Source organism: Sceloporus undulatus, chromosome 2 (assembly GCF_019175285.1).
Source record: "Sceloporus undulatus isolate JIND9_A2432 ecotype Alabama chromosome 2, SceUnd_v1.1, whole genome shotgun sequence".
NCBI classification, from domain to species: Eukaryota; Metazoa; Chordata; class Lepidosauria; order Squamata; family Phrynosomatidae; genus Sceloporus; species Sceloporus undulatus.
The window spans coordinates 137,841,185-137,858,763 of record NC_056523.1 but is presented as its reverse complement, the minus strand read 5'-3'; the positions used below and the strand labels follow the sequence as shown (position 1 = coordinate 137,858,763).

The 17,579-nt window shown below is 39.8% G+C and overlaps 1 protein-coding gene across 5 annotated transcripts in view; it reads right to left on the bottom strand.

Annotated features, from left to right (window-relative positions):
• FBF1 (Fas binding factor 1) overlaps positions 1 to 17,579 on the bottom strand; it is a 43,789-nt gene that overhangs the window by 16,986 nt on the left and 9,224 nt on the right. For 3 of the 5 annotated variants that reach the window (XM_042449268.1, XM_042449270.1, XM_042449271.1), the window contains 13 exons: positions 17,233 to 17,283; positions 16,613 to 16,757; positions 15,565 to 15,648; positions 14,040 to 14,159; positions 10,722 to 10,875; positions 7,642 to 7,775; positions 5,362 to 5,461; positions 4,834 to 5,271; positions 4,355 to 4,432; positions 3,116 to 3,225; positions 2,444 to 2,508; positions 1,466 to 1,621; positions 603 to 703 (listed from right to left, as the gene is read on the bottom strand). In XM_042449268.1, coding sequence (XP_042305202.1) covers positions 603 to 703; positions 1,466 to 1,621; positions 2,444 to 2,508; positions 3,116 to 3,225; positions 4,355 to 4,432; positions 4,834 to 5,271; positions 5,362 to 5,461; positions 7,642 to 7,775; positions 10,722 to 10,875; positions 14,040 to 14,159; positions 15,565 to 15,648; positions 16,613 to 16,757; positions 17,233 to 17,283 — 1,736 coding nt within the window. Of the gene's footprint in view, positions 1 to 602; positions 704 to 1,465; positions 1,622 to 2,443; positions 2,509 to 3,115; positions 3,226 to 4,354; positions 4,433 to 4,833; positions 5,272 to 5,361; positions 5,462 to 7,641; positions 7,776 to 10,721; positions 10,876 to 14,039; positions 14,160 to 15,564; positions 15,649 to 16,525; positions 16,550 to 16,612; positions 16,758 to 17,232; positions 17,284 to 17,579 lie in introns of those variants that run through there. The other 2 variants (XM_042449269.1, XM_042449272.1) reach the window with 2 other exon arrangements.

The window sequence follows — 17,579 nt, the reverse complement described above, 5'->3', positions numbered from 1 at the left end:
CCTCTTATTTAATTGTTATTTTATATTGTTGCTTTTAATGTCCCTTTGGTTTAATCCTTTTTTAGCGTTATTTATATTTTTATAACTGTGGGGGAGAGATAGGGATTTGGTTATTTTTAATGTATTCCTTTTTAACTGTATTTGTTTTAATGCTGAAATCCTCTTGCATTCCCTGCGATTAAGCGGAATATAAATAATAATAAATATTATTATTATTATTTTGAAGCTTGGAACAAATACAAAGGCTAAAAACATGAAAGTCTGTAGTATTTGTAAAATTCTTTGTAAATGAATGTGAATTTGCCTGATGACAGAACTACAATTTTAGGAAAATCTTACCTCTGCCTGTTATTCACACAGTGTATGATTGGCAAGGAAGATAAACATATCCATATGTGCCCATGTCTGGCAGCACACTCCAGTGAGGGTTTAAAGACTTGGGGATAGGCAAGAGAATATGCTACTGATGCCTGAAGGACTAGTGTCCACAGAAATCTTTGTGGGTAATGATGCCTTTGGTTAAGATTCTCATACTATCTCTTGTATATAGATCTTTGTAAAGTGTGTATTCTTTCACCATTACCTATGAGTTTTCTCATTACCTGTGAGCTTTCTCTATCAGTTCCAAGTCATCTTGATGACGCTGTTGCAGACTCTCTAGTAACAGCTTCTGTTGATTTTTCTCCAGCTCCAGCCGCCTTATCTGAACATATGTTTAAAAAATTTCAATATGAAGTGTTTCTTTAAAAAATGCCAAAAATCAGTTGCAATATACCACATATGTGAGTAATAAAAACTACAGGTATTACCGTCAGATAATACTAGGGAGTTACAATGGGTCTTACTTCAGAACAGGGCTAATCTCATTACATGGCTTTAATTTAGGGAAACTCAGAGGAGGGACCCCAGGATTTGACAATTACTTCTGAAAAATGTACTCCAGCAGTTACAAAACTGGGAAGTAGCTAGTTACAAATAATTATTTAAATAATAACTAAAGCATCCAGGAGACACAGAAAGCTGCTTTATACGAAATCTGACTGCTCGTCCACCTACCCTTGTATTGTTAGTCCTGTATTTGGTTGTCAGGAATGGCTCTCCAGGGCTTCAAGCAGGATTCTTTCCCAAGTCTACCAGGAAATCTTTTAAGTGTTCAAGGATATTTCACTCACTTCCATTTCATCCCTGAGCATCCTCACATCTCACAGGGCTTGTGGAATTTTTTTTTTTTTTTTGGTTCTTTCTTTTTAGAGTGAGCAGATCCCTTAAACACTTTCTGTACCTTACTCCCAATGCTTGCTAATACTTCTCTCTGGTGTTTATGTGATGCACCTTATGCTATATGAGGACACATGCTTAGCAAATAAGGTTCACTCTCAGCATACTGGATAATACTTTCATAATGAAAAAATTAGAAAGAGCAGTTCAACATTTTCAACTTCAGATACAAGCTTGGCAAACTTACCTGGCCTTCCAGCTCAGTGAGGCGAGTCTGGGCACTCAGAAGCTCTGCCTGATAGCCTGCCAAGCTCTCTCGCAACTGCAGCTGGACACCTGCCAATATTTTTTCATAGCCATTGTTATTTGGTGAGCTCAGTGAGTGGGGCACTGAGTGCAGCAGCTGAGAAAGGATAGGACAGGGAGAGGAAGAGATATAAACAAACCACATTTTTAGCTTCTTGAGCATGGACTGAGAAAGATCAAAGCTGAATTCAAAAATGAGGTGATAAGTGCCTAATAGTCCTTAACACTGTACCAAGTGTTGTGATCTGTCATTGAAAGAACAGGGGATATCCACTGTAAAATGGAATGTATACTGTGACAAACATGGCTCTATTACTTAATTGGCAAATGTGACAAAGTTCAAAGGCAGTTTTTGGCACCAATTGTGAAGAAGACCAAGAGCTCTAACACCAAATAGCTGTGTATTGACCTTATCTGTTGCAGTCCCTACAGCTTTTCTATGTTTTACATGTGTCTACTGGTGTATTATAATGTTGCATTTGTGTTGATAGCCACCTTGGGATATTGTAGCTATACGAATACAGTGGGGAAATAAATATAACAAAACAGCTTGTTGTTTCCAAGTTCCTTTCTACAAATGAACAAGTATAGGAGGAAAAGATTTTCCCTTTTGGCAAACCTTGTCCTTACAAAGAACCATATGGGAGTCAGATATGTCATGGTTTATACACACAAGAACAACAGAATATCCTTTTCTGGATGTTTACATAGGGAGAACAAATCAGTATCTACTGATGGACTGTGCAGCCTCATGGGCTAATGTTTGTTTTTTAATCCATGCACAGTGAGGAGAAGTCACTTCATAAGCCCCATTTATATGAACCTCTAAAAAGACATGTGTGCTTGTTTAAAAAAAATCAGTTATTTACTCCTCCCTTTTCCCTTCCTTGATATTTTAAACATATCTCACCACACATACCTGAGAATGCACTGGAATCTGAAAGACCTGTTGATGTTCTTGCAAAAATGTTGCAGGTGCTGGAACTGCAATACACATAGATATCAGATATAGCCATTGACTTATGAGTTTATAGTGAAACATGACTACCAGATCTCCTTTCTTATTTTAGCCATTTCATCGTTAATATTCATGGTGAAAAAGAGGCATAATAGTATAGTTATTTAGAATACTTTGCCCTAAAATTCTCCATACAAGTATAGAGAAAAGTAAGAGGCACAATATTTGACAAGAAAATATCTTGGATTATCCCTGACTGAGCAAAAATAAGTATAGATTTCCAGATATAGAAGAATCTGCCTCAGTTCAAAGAGTATAGCAGAACCCTTAAGGAAAATGGGCTAGAAAATAAGCAAAGAGATGGAGATACAACTAGGAAGCAAAACAAGCTGTTTTTCTCTTTGCACCAGCATCCAACCATCTTCTCAAATAATCAAGGAAGTGTCTGTTGGTATACTGCCTTGGCAGCCCAAGCTTCAAATGTTTCTACTATTCATTATTTTAGTAATGAGGGCAGCAATTAATATACAACTTCCTTTGAAAACTAGGGCCAGTTGGCTTATAAAAGTAAGTAAATATCAGCTACCTAAGGCTACCAAAGTAATAAGTCATGGAGATACTTTTGGAATGTACCTTGAATCTCACCTGTTGTATTAGAGTCTCCAAAAGGAGTTCCTTTTCTGACATCAGATGGAAAAGCAGGAGTAGTTTGTTCCTGAGATTTTAGCCAAGGTATGGAAGTCCTTCAAAAGAGAGATATTCATGGTTAGATAAACATCCAAGCGAGAGACTTATGTATAAATAACCACCAACTTCAGGCATATGTAATGGGAATTATTTAGGTAACAATCCATGGGCCCCAAGGACAAGATCACCCTGGGGCCACAGGATGGAGTACATGTCCCTCTCCAGCCAGAGAGAAGAAGGTCTGTGGGCTGAAAGACCTACCCTTACAAGGATCTTTGTTGCAGGCACAGAAAGCTCTTTTGGCCCTTGCTGTTCTGCTGTCAGTGCTCTAGCTGTGCTAACACCTAGACAGCATATAATAAAAAAAGCATGCTGGGCCTTCCCATTTTCCCAACATGCCCTCTGAATGGAACGGGTTGGTCAGCACACTAGCTATGGAGCTTCCTTCCTTCACATTCTGCTCTGCTAGCATACACTCAATAGGAATTGGGATTTGGATTTTCTGTTGGTACAGCTTCTTCCTCTAGAGCTTGAGCCCTAACTGTGTCCATATATACTGGCTACACAACTGAAAAAAACAAGCCAATAAGCTGTTTTCTGACCCTTCCTTTTGATTTTAAGCATCTTTTACGTATGTTGAGTTAGCTTCCATTTCTATGCCAATTCATGTATTTCACTCTAGGATAAGTGATCCAGTTTCATACGATGGAATTCAATATGCTTTCTCAAAAATATATTCCAGTGTACTCTGGGATTTACCCCCAACCAGGCATTTAGGATTTCTGCCTGAATCACCATGTAAAGCAGAATGGTCTGCATCTTCTGCCCTTCAGATGCACTTTGAAAACATGGAAATAGCATTGCACCTAAACTTTTGCTTTCTTTCAATGCTTCTGTGCAATAGAGAGCAGAGGAACATCTCAATTACCAGGAAGACCAAGCCTGGTTGAAGACATTTTGCTGCCTGAGACAAAGGACAAGATGCCAACCCTCCTCCTCCCAAATCATCACCAGATATGGAAGCCAACTAAAGAGCCCTACTGGACCAAATCAAAGACCCATTGAATTTAGCATGCTGGTGTTTTACCATGGTTAATCCACAGCTGCCTTGAATCCCATTTTGGAAGAAAGGTAGGATATAAATCCAATAAATAAATAAATAAATCCCAGAAACAGAGGTCTTACCCAGGTTCTTGTAGTCTTGCAGGTCTATCTGGGGGAACAACAGACTGCTGGTGATCCTGTGCAGAGGTAGTACACTGACTAATTAAAAACACAGAAGTGTATTAATTTTATTTATAGTATTCAGAAGTCACAAAAGATGCCTTTAAAGTAAACTTTCATAGTGCGTATACAGATCTCAAACTGCAGGCATTATAATATCCAAGTAAAACTACTGCCTGGAAGTCCAGAATATTCCACTCAGTATCAGCCTACAAGATTACTCTCAAGGGACAGCAAAAAGGTTTCTGCGCCTGCAATTGTGTACAACTCTAATGGGATGCTCTTCATGTCTTACAATCTGGATGCTTGCAAACCATCTACATATTAAGATATATAATGCATATGGAAAACTTAAAGAAGCTGGCAAATCACAGCAAGTACAAATGCTATTCATAAAGTGGAAACTGTTAAGTGCAGAAACAGAGCCCCCTTGGTCTTACGTGGTAAGAGTGATGGGATCCACCTCCTCTCCATGTATTTGAGATTTAGAGGGCCTCGGTTTCTTTTCCTGCACTTTGTCCTGCATGCGAGATTTCTTCTGAGACAAGACATTGCTCAGCCAGCTGTCACCATCATCTTCAATTGGCTCTGGTTTCATTGTCACTGCTTCAGGATCTGGCTTGGTTGTAGAAGGGAGCTGGTTGGTAGGAGTTGGATGTTCAACACCTAAAGACCCAAGTGGCACATCAGGTGTGGTTCCTCTTGTGATGCTTTTGCTGGATTCTTTTAATGGAGAGGGAGGAGGCAAGTCAAAATCCTCATCTTTCAGTCCCAACCAATCAGCTCCAGTCTTGCTGCGTACAGGGCTGCCAGATGCTGGGGTGGAAGGTTTGGATCTCTGGTCTGATTTCACTTCACTAAGGTTCTCTGAGGAAAACCTAAAAGAGCAAGCAAGGAGAGGTACTAAGATTTTACAGGCAGCCTTGTGGGAGAAAATGTTGTATTTTGTAGCATACCGTACTTATTACCTGACCGATTGTCGTCTAGACTGACGTCCCTCTGAACCAGATGCTACAGTAGGTTGGTAGGCTCCAAAGGTGAACTCATCTCCCAGAATGTCTTCCTTATCTGCATATGGGCAACACATTTGAGTTATCAAGCTGCTGAAATGGATTATCAAGTCTTTGCTTTCTTCAGAACAAGTAAGGAGAAAAAGATCTTTGGGATGGTTGATGTCTCTTGTTACCGGTGGTTCTGAACTGGTACCAACTGGAACAGATGCAGTCTTCTTAGCTACTCAGGAAAAAAGTAATTTCAACACAGATTTTCACTCAAATGAGGGTTTATTGATTTTGTTGCTATTTACACTTTACAGCAGGCTACTATACATCTATTCTCTTTCAGAGTCCATGCTAGAAGCTTGAATGTGACATCAGTCTTTGTTCTCTCAAAAGATCAACCTTCCCATCAAGTGGACACACCTCTTTCCCATGAAGTCACCATACTACACAAAAGCATAACAATAATACATTTGTTTATATTATGTCTCAGGCAATGTCCTTGAAGACTTGCTCTTCCAGGCCTAGGCTTTCTGGCCTTCAACAGGAACCATTTTAAACCTTAGTTAACCATTGACACATCTGAACATTTTCAATACAATTTAGAAATATATTTTAACAGTCTGTGGCTCTTATTATAAGTAGATTCCAGCTCCTATCATCTTTGATAACTGACCATGTCGGCTGGATCTCATAAGATCTGTAGGGTCACTGGTTCTTCATCCCTGTTTTAAAAAATCTAAGTGAACTCAGATGAAGTATGTAAGTGTAAAAGGTAGATATAGTGATGTAGATGATAAGCAATCATCTGGGAATATGAGTCTTTTCATAAAGTAGTGATTAAATTTGTTTAATTTTATTTTTATCCCATCTTCCTCCCAAGTTGGAACCCAAAGCAGCTCACAACCCTTTAAAACAACCCTTTAAAAAACAAAAGGACAAAATGCTTAAAGAAACAAAAAACACAAAATGCTTAAAGAAATGAAGATGACAAAGACTGAACCTGGAGTCTTCTGCATGAAAAACATGTGCTCTGCTACTGAGATGCACTTTCAGCTTCCTACCCCTCATTTCTTTAAAAAATGAAGGTGATAAACCTGAAGGTGTAGCTTAGTAGTACAGCATGCAGCTTTTCATCGCAGGTGCTATCTCCAGCATCTCTAAGTAGGACTGAGAATGATCTTTAATGGAAACCCTGGAAAACAAGTGCCAGTCAGTGTAAGTAGTAATGAGCTGAATGGACTAACAGTTTGACTCAGTAAAAGAAAGTTTCACATGTACTTGTTTTTTAACACGTATTGATTTATATAAATACATCTGCGTGTGACAGACATTCGTATTTATCCACAGCAATTTGTCTCAAAGTGAGTACTCACACAACACTATTACATGAATTTGATTTCATTTTAACACCCCCATCTCCATTCTATGGAATCCTGGGATTTGTAACCTGGGAATGTAGTTAGAATTATGGCTGATCTCTCCGTTTCCCTTATACACATAATATCTCGGGAAGTCTTTCTGCCCTTACTTTGAAGTTTCAGAGTCTATGTTTGAAAAGAAGATAGGATCTCATATGCTTGGTTGTGTCTCTTTTTTATACATCTGTGACTCTACCCAAACATTACTTTGACAAGGATGTTGAAGAGTTTTTCCCAAACCACATTGTCAGGTGATTCCCATTTCACACCATCTCAGAGTATTCTTAGGGTCTTTTCTGATCACTGTAATGTGAAATAAATATGCTAAGCATTTGAATATTGCTCACATCTAGCAGATCTTACAGAGCAACCATATTTTCTATTGGCATTCATTACTTTGTCATTCAGGAAATGTAATTCCTCTCTCAACTACCTGTTGCAATCACCATGTGGAATCTAGTTGAATAAGTTTCATAGATATGTACTGACTAGTGTCCCTGACATTGCAAAAGTAAAAAGCAGTGATGGCAACGCCATGCACTATATTGTGATTTTTTTTGGAAGTGTGTTTAGGAATGAAAGACTGAGTGCTTGCCTGCTGCACCACTCAAGGTAAAACACTCACATCAGGCATCCCTTTCAAAGAAGTGGAGCAGGAAAGGCAATAACCTGGTCCTCTGAAATCACTGCAGTTTATTGTACTGTTGATGATATTCCCCTTCAGATTTCTGAGCTTTTAAGTGTATTCTCATTGTATTGCAGTTTGAAACCACTTTAGCTGTCTTGGCTGGGAATTGAAGTTTGAAATACATGAATCTATAGTACTTGCCGGCTTGCTTTTGATATTTCTTATCCAGTTTGAATTCCTTTTGTTCTCCTGTTCTGGGTCTTTCCAGGAGTTTTTTTGCTGTTCCTCGTCCCAACAGTTCATCTAGCATGGATCGGGCAGGGCGAGACTCCTCTCTGCCAATGAGAAATATCATCTATATCATGAACTTCCCCCACTGATTCACTGGTTGGCAGACAGATCATTAAGTGCTTGAATCTATGCTGTGCTAAGACACATCAACTAGAACAAATAATGCTGTGGCCAATTTTACTCCAACAATGTATACATGTTTTATTATTCCAGTCCTCCTTCTTTAGTGCTAGGCTGTAATGATACACACCTTTAGAACATTTCTTCTTACTTTTTCCCCTAAGCTAAACACAGAGGAAACACTTCAACCCCTTTATCATTTCAGTTTCCTGTTTTTGAAATTTTTCCAGCTTCACCATGTCTTTTTTTGTGAAATGGTGAGTAGAACTGTACACAGTATTAAGCATATGATTGCACCACATATTTGTATAATGGAGTGTGATACTAGCAAGATGTTCAGTTCCAGAACTCCCCCCCCTTCCCCATGGATACCAAAATCCATGGATGCTCAAATCCCATTAAATGCAATGGCATTAGTAAAATGGTATTTCTTATATAAAATAGCAACATTAAGGTTTGATTTTTTGGGAGAATATATATACATATATATTCAAGCTGTGGATAGTTGAATCTGTGGATAAACAATCAGTGGGTATGGAGGGCCAACTGTGTGTCCACCATTCAACTTGTATTTTTCCTTTTTCACAGCAGTGCAAACTGCACTAACATTGCCAATGAACTATCAATCACAATCCCAAGGTCTTTTCCAAGGTCATCTACTGCTCAGATCTCATCAGTATATATAAATAATAATAAATAAATAAAAATTTTATTTGTATACCGCCCTTCCCATGATCAGGGCAGTGAACAACAGATCAAAAATACAGTATATTAATTACATATCAAAACAAATTATCAAAACCAACATTACAAATACAATACAACTATTTAAAACCAATATTAAAAACCCCATAAGCCAGCTACCCTTGCTGTCAGGGGGGGGGGAAGACTAGCTGGAACTTATGTTATGTTATATGCAGCATGTCCCACTTGTTTACACAGAACTGTCTTTGCCATTTTAACATCCAATCCTCCATCTGGAGATAATCTTTTGGAACTTGAAACTTCACTCTTCTGATGTGATGGAACACAGTTCTTCTCATCCCCAGCTAATAAGGCCATATGATAAATGTTCAGAAATCAGAAATTCCAGCTACTATTTTCTGAAATTAACAGAACCATGTCTCAATAATTTGCGAACAGGAGCAGGGCAGGCTTGGAATTCATGAGAAGTTGAATACCTTGGCTTTCTCTTAGCTTCTGCTAAGGTGAAAGTACAGTCAACCTCCATAGCCACAATTTTTTTATCCATGGATTCAAGCATCCATGGCTTGAAAATACTCCAAAAAGATATAAATCCAAATAGCAAACATTAATTTTGCTATTTTATATAAGGGACACCATTTTCCTAACCATAGTATTTAATGGGACTTGAGCATCCATGGATTTTGGTATCCATGGTGGGTTCTGGAACCAAACCCCAGCGGATAACAAGGGCTCACTGTATATTGGCTTCTACCTTCACCTTAACCTCTACTCTGGGTATCCAGAATGGAAAATGGCCCCCAGAGTAAAAAAGTTACAAAAATATTAAGTTACAAAGTCACTAAGAGTTACCCCTTTCCTATGCCAAGGCTAGCAATGCCATAACTACCAAGGATGGCCAGATTCTTAAGATTATCCCCAAGTTCCAAGTACCAATGTTTCAACCCGAGGAAGCTGGTCATTCCTGCCCTATCCTGTACACAATTGGAATTTCTTGGCTGAACATTCTCAGAAGTGCTGCTGGTGTACTGTTGTTCAGCCATTCCCCTGTGGGATTTTACAGGGGTCAATACTGTCCCCTATGCTTTTTAACATCTACATGAAGCCACTGGGAGAGGTCACCCAGAACGTTGGAGTTGAATGTTATCAGTATGCTGATGATGCCCACTTTGATATCTCCTTCAAAACTGATGCCATCCCTTAGTTACCCCCCTCCCCTGATCAGACTACTGTAATGTGCTCTACATGGAGCTGCCTTTGAAGAGTGTTTGGAAGATGCATCTAGTGTAAAATGGAGCAGCCAGACAGGTGTCAGGTATGCATTTTAGAGACTATATAAGAGCAGTCCTGCAAGAAATGCATGGGCTTCCAATTTGCTTCAATTTGCTCAGAAATTTGAGATCTTCAGAGCAGGCCCTGTTGCATATCCCAACACCTTGTGAAGTTAGGTTGGTTAACACATACGTAACAGGGCTTTCTCTGTAGCAGTGGCTGAACTGTGGAACTCCCTACCCAAGGAAATTAGGTTGGCCCCATCTCTTTTAAATTCCCAGTGGGCAGTCAAAAACAGTGCTGTTCAACATAGCATGCAGTGTTTGAAATTGCTGTTTTAGCCGATTTAAAACTGGATTCGAGGATTGTTTTTAGACTGCCTTCAGGAGTTTTAAAAGAGTATTTTAATGTGTTTCAAAATGTTTTAATCTCTGTATTCTTTAAATTGGTTTTATTTGTTCTTTGCCTCAGGAGCCCCCATGGACTGGGAGGCAATAAATAAACAAGTCCAATAAATACAGTCATGCCTCCTTATCCACAGATTCTGCATTCACAGATTCAGTCATCCACAGCTTAAAAATATTCACCAACAACAAGAATCCCAAAAAAATAAATCTTGAGTTTGCTATTTTTTATAAGGGACACCATTTTAGTATGCTACTGTATATAATAGGACTTTAGCACCATGGATTTTGATATCTACAAGGGGTCCTGGAGCCAAACCCCAGCAGATATCCAGGGAGCACTGTACAATCCAATTTGCAGCATTAATTCCTTCTCCTTAATTTCACCTAAATGTGAAATAATTCCACTTCTAGAAATACAGTTTTACACCCCTTCAGCTGAAGACGTCAACATTACTTATTGCTTTTTAGTGAATAGAGATGGCTTACTCTTCACCCTTTCTGCTGGATTTCAGTTCTTCCTTTGGGTTGTCACCAAACCCCAGAGTATCCATTAGATCATCCCCATCATCCTCAAATGTCAATTCATTCCTTTTCTGGTCAGGGGCAACAGCATGAGTGGGAGTAGCAGACAGCGATAATGCTGATAAATGAAATGGAAATGTTTGTAATACTGTAGTGAGTTCTAACTTTACAGTGTTAGTCAAAGATATGGACTTCTGCCTTTATTCAGAAATGTTTAAAATACCATAGGTTTATTATATGCTAAACATTTTGTGGCACGGCTCACTTTCCCCCTCACTTTTAATTGCAGTAGTTCTTTTCTCTAGAATTGCTGACCTTAATTCTCTCACTTTTAATGATAACGATGCAAAACAGTTGCATCTAAGTGTTTTTTGTTTTTCAATTCCAATTTGTGGGACTTTTAAAAAATACATAAAATGCAATTGTAGCATCATGTTGTCCAATATAGACTAACAACATACCACTGAGGTTTTTCGGGGCTCTTGTGTCTTTACTCCAAAGCTTCCTGTTTGGGGCCTGAATCCTATAAATTAGTTCAAGTAAACCAGATCCACATGATAGGTTTGCCTTAGGGTCACCGTAAGTCAGAAATTACTTGGAAGCACACAACACACACACAATTTTACCTCTGGTTCCAGCTATTTGTAGAAGAATTAATGGAATTTACCTATGTGCTAACTCCCCAATCAACATTTGATTCAGTGAGCCTATTCTAACCAAAAGCACGCCTGAATGTCCTGCTTATTTTAGTAATGCCTTTTCAGCACAAATTAGAGGATAAATGTATTAGTAATTAATTGTTGTATCATTTGTCAGTTTTAATTCCCCAGAATTTTGAGTTAGTATTTGCCTTTAAATTTTCTTTAGCAAGCAATATTAAATATTGCAGGGGACCTTTCCTGAACAGGATTTGCTTATAAGTAGGTATTACATAAGGATGCTGGCAAGAGGCAGTGTACTGCTACATTAAATGCTGTGTAATGGCGAACCTCTTTTGAACAAATCTTGTGAAGAAAACCGCATACTGTAATAGATTTGTGTTTGGGTTGCCATAAGTCAGAAATTACTTGAAGACACTCAACATACAATTTTACCTCTGCTTCCAGCTAATTGTAGAAGAACACGGCCTCAGCAGTTCTAAAAGGCTCAAAGTGTGGAAATGTCTTTTATTACATTAGATTCCAGTTTGCTTTTCCATATAAGGTTTTCCCAGTGTACTCACTGACTTAATAGTATAATTTAACAACCTTTCAGACAGTCAAACCTCACTTCATTAACAAAAAATTCTCACAGTAAATATGTTGCAGTTGTGACTATCATCTAATCAGGATAGCAGAAGTATGATTCTGAATTAGATTTAAAGCTAAGGGTTGTTGAGATCCTCCATCTTACCACAATAAATGTACTTCAGAAAATTAGATCTTCAACTATGTGGCATGATATGTACAGATATGTATTAACACTTCTTGTGTCATGCTTTGAAACCTGCATGACACCTTATAACAAACATAGGCCCGTTACAGACGGGCTAAAAAGTACGTGCGGAGCACGTACTAGGGTTAAGACGGGGCGGTGCTTCTGCACCGCCCTAACCCTAGTGCGCGCTCCGCATGCACAAAATGGCGGCGGCCGTTCCACACGGCCGCTGCCATCAATACGTGACGACCGCGCCGCCTCCAAACGAGGCGCGCGATTGTGACGTATTGGGGTTGCGGCAGGGTGCCTAGGGCGCCCTTTCCGCGACCCCGGAAGGAGCTCTGTTTCGGAGCTCCTTCCTGGTTTGGTCCGCTGGGCGCAGCCTTCAGACGGCTGCACCCAGCGGACCAAAGGAGAAAGGGGCCAAACGGCCCCTTTCTCCTTCTCCCCACCGCCGCGGGGTGTCCTTGGGGGGCTTGAAGCCCCGGGACAACCCTTTCCAGGCTGCGGGGGGGAAGGGGCCTTTGCCGCTTTCCCCTGCAAGGCCCGGGGAAAGAAAGGGGAACATAGAAAAGTCGGCGGATCGGGGCTTCGCGGGCTGCGCTCTGGCTGCTGAGTGGCCCAGATCCGGCGGGGAAAGGTGCACCTAGCCCCAAAGGGGAGGTCTGTAACACGCCATAAAATAAATTTAAAAACAAGAACAAATCACAGTAGGGAAAGAAAACAGAAAAAGATTCTTAATAATCCACACAATTTATAAGATCACAGCTACACAAATTGTCTAAATCTATGTTAGGAGACCAAGGTTCCTAATTCTATCCTTTTCTGAGTGTTCTTGTTCATACAAATCCCCTGTTGGCTCAGTTAATACAACTTAATGCCAGGTTGATAAAATCTCTACTATACATAGCTGGATCCCACAAATAGTACTGACTCATCTCATCTTACACAAATTAATGCTAATCATTTCTAGAACATTTTATGGTGGGCATCTTGGTTTAAAATCATTTCCCTATAAATTCTCACCATAAACCTGTGTAGTAGTAAACCTGTCAAGTCTCTGAAAAAGGGTGCATTGCTTTGTAGATCAGCAGAGTTCAGTGACAACCATTCGTTTCTCACCCAAGAGTGTTTAAGAGATGGCATTACTGTAATCAAGGCTAGATTTTGAGAAAACACCTGATTTCCTAACCTGAGCAGTGGAGAAGAACAACTCCATAGGAGGAAGAACACCAGAGGAGGAAGCAGCATTCTCCAGTGCAATGTCCTTCAGATGTCTGGGAATGTATTTCCCATCATATCCTACAGATGTGCTAGTTGGGATGATGGGACTTGTAATCGACATCTGGATGGCATTGACTGGGAAAGACTGTTATGTAATTTCAGACCCAAGGTCAATCAATAAAGCTGACTAGTGGGAGATTCAGGACACACAAAAGCAAGTGCTTATTCAAACAGCACATATTTCATTCATAGATTCTGCTCCCAGATGATGTAATTATGTCCATTAGCTTTGACTATGTTGTAGAAGGCTAGTTAAATTCATGGAGGATACAGCTATCAATGGTTACAGCAATAAATCTTAGCTCCTATAAAACATGAGTGGAAGGGTGCTATGGTGCTCATGTCCTGATTTCAATCTTCCCAGAGACAGCTGGTTGGCCTCCATGAGAAACAAGATGCCAGACTAGCTTCAGCTTTTGGGGAGATCAAGCAGGACTATTGTATTTTTACTGGTTACCAAATCTGTTCCAAAAGACATTCATAACCATTTTATTTGCACAAATCAAAAAAGTATAGTCCAGTTACTCTTAATGACACATCCTAAAGCAGCCAAACTAGCCTGAAGGGATATAATTTCAGTACCTTTTTCTTTAACAGTTCCAGTATTTCTTCCTGGAGAATTTTTGGTGGCAAAGGAATGTGCTTTCTTCACTGCATCCTCTTCTTCATCAGGCAAAAGTCCAGCCAAAGGGTCATTCATATCTGAGGAGAAAAAAGATACATCTGTGAATAAATGTTGATTAGGAATGTGAACTATCATTTTCAAAAGAAGAACTCATGCCATTAGAAATATGCAAATCTTTAAGGTGCTACGGGACTGAAAGCTTAAAAACCAAAATATTTGCTAATAAGATGATGAACCATGTGACTAAACCTACTCAGTTACTGAAGAAATGAAAGGAGTTCAAGCACATGTTGAATCCCCTTCTAGCCATCTGATTCTAGTCAGGTTTCCACAAAATGAACTCCACACACAGTCTAACTAGTGTTGAAATGAAAGATCTTTCAATGTTTCCCATGTTCTTATTATACAGACCCTAACAAGCAGACTCCTGTTTGTCTATAAGGAATCCCTCTCCACTGCCAGAGTTCCTGACCAGATAACTCCATTTCTGACTGTTTGTACCTGGAGTTGGACATTTTGAACAGCTTAGGAATTCAGATACTGTGATATTCACTTCAGTGTCCAGAGTTAAAAGAGATTTTTTTAAAAGGGCAATGATATAGGATCAAACAGGAATCCCACCACCATCTTTTGAGTCCACCCCTATAAGAAAGGCTATAACCAGTGTAGAACAGTGCCCTCAAGTCCCATCCCAGTGAAAGATACCATAATCAATGGTATCAAAAGCCACCGAAAGGTCTAGCAAAACTAACAAGGATATACTTCCTCTATCCAGTTCCCTTTGTAAGCCATCCACCAAGATGATCCCACAGCCAGGCCTGAAACCAGATTGAAATGAATCTAGATAACCCATTCCATCCAAGAACCCCTGGAGGGAGGCCCCTACACACTCCAGAATCTTGTCCCAAAAAAGAATATTGGAGACTGGCCTGTAGTTATCCAGTGTAGTTGGGTGAAGGTTTTTTTAGTGACCTCACTTTAGCTTCTTCTGCACAAGATGGGACCTTGCCTTGTTGCAATAAGACATTCACTATTCCCATTACCCACACAGCTAGCCTCCCCTTGGCTGCTTTTATAAGCCAATAGGGCAACCCCTCTGACCCTTTTTCTTATCCTTATACCACAATGACTCTTTCATGCAAAGCTACCAATTCAACAACTACATGAGTACAACTGCACTACTGGGCTGGACTGGTGCTCACTACAAATACCATCTTTATAAAATGAATGAATGCAATGATGTCTAGTAGTCCTGCATTCAGTGAATGTTATTGTTCCATGTCCATCACCTGTGATTTCCACACTTGGTGAGAGATGTACCATTCCAGCACTGGGCAAAATTACCCTGATGTTGGTTGATTATATACATGGTCACATTCCAGTCCTTCCCTTCCACATTTACTTTGTGTTTAAACCTAGATTTAGAACTAAATGTATTTTACACACACACACCATTTCCCATGCCTGCAAATGAGACATTACCTTCAAAGGATAACTCTGGTTTAAGCTGCTGGGAAGTGGTGGGAGTAGAACTGGGATCCTTTTTTATTCCATTTACAGAGTTTCCTGTATGGATAGATCATTAATATTTTTAAAGTCATGGTAGATATCAGGATTCAGGTCCAGTTCTTAGGCAACAAAGAACTTCTGTCCCAAGTCAGTGTTGCTATTTTTCAGGACTGGTAGCAAAATCAGGACTCAGCAAATGCAAATGAGAAACCATCTAAGGTCAGAGGTTTTCCCAGCAGACAGTGATCACTAATTAAGCAGACACTAATCCTCTTGGCATATCCTCCCACCCTGAAGCCTGGCCATCAACAACAGAACAATACACAGATTAACATGGAGATCATTCCTCTCTACCCAAGGTCACACAATATATATATATATATATATATACACACACACACACACACACACACCCAACTCTCTTCCATACCAGCATTCTCTGAGATGCCAGTCAGAATAAATGTCAGGAATAAACTCTTCTAGGACATGGCCACATAGCCCAAAAAACCCACAAAAAATTTCTTGGTTATTTGGAGGTGTTCGGCCTGAATTTTTTGGGGGTGGGGGGGCTGAAAAATGTGTATAGGAGTTTTCAGAAAAAATCTGAGGGCTGCAGAGTCTTTCATGAAAAAAATGAGTTGGGGTCACCTGGGGCTAACTTTCCCCATCCCTGTTCCAAGTTGCTCAGAGCAGTGGATGCTCCTAACACATCCTTTCCAGGTCAATGTGATAATGTGAATCAGCTCTGTGCCAATGAGAATGCAGTGTTCATCACAGGTATGGGTGCTAGGTAGCACTAGAATATTGTTTGCACTGTAACAATTCATAAGAGAAACATGAGTAACATATCTGTAAGGTAGACAGTCAAGTCCTAAAAGTTAAACTGCATGCATTCAACTCGTAGCATATAGCTATATAACCTTATAAAATATACCTTTGAGTAGAAAAGGATCTTGAAAAGTATTAGCCTGCAGTTTTATCCTAAGACAGGTTTTTCATATAAAAAGGAAAACAGCTTTGCCTTTTTCAGTGATGGTTGTTTTCTTAGCAGATTTTGTTGGCTCAGTTGAAGGATGAGGTTTTGTCAGAGTCTTTGTAGGTTTCTGAACAGGCTCAGAATTTGATTTCTTTATGCCCAGAAGATCAGCTTCCATGTCATCCATATCCTGGCATGGAAAAAAAAGATGCTTTCTGAGTAATAATAATAATAATAGGATTTATTTATATGCTGCCCAATCACTGGGAATCCAGGCAGCTTACAACACAGGGGATAATAGACGGTTCCTTACCCTCAGGCTTACAATCTAAAAAGACACAACACAAAAGGAGAAGGGAATGGGGGGGAGGGGATCAGGTCCAGCATTCTTCTCTCCCTCTGAGGCCCGGACCAAGGCAGATGGACTTGAGGGAGGGCTCTTTTTCTTAATCGAGGTCTGGCCCGATGGCGTTGGGTCTGTCCTTTCACTCCCTCCCAGGCCAGAAGATGACAGTTGGAAGGAGGGAGGGGAGGGCTCTTCCTCTTCAGGCCCGATGACGTTGGGCCTGTCCTTTCGCTCCCTGAGTAGAGTTGACTTTCTCCACAAATAGCAGAGCAAAGCAAACTACTTATTTTTTACATTGCTAGAAATATTCTCCATTTACCTTCAAAGTCTCCAGAAATGCATCTGGGGCTACTTCTGAGATAGCAGGATCCTTAAGAGAAATAAATACATATGAAACGAAACATTAACTTAATACTGCTTGTATACTGTTTGGCTGTTGAATCAATCAGTTAATCCCAGGCAGTTAGTTTCAGTGCTACCAACATGCACATCACTGATCTTGACATACAATACTGGGCCTCAGCAAAAAAGCATCAGGGAAGCTGTTCTATATGATAACCTGGCTGTACTCAGCAGACTTCATGTTCTGTTTGTTTTTTAAAAACTGATTCTTTCCCAACCACATTTTCAGACATGAAAGCCACTTTTATTTACTATGCAGAGAAC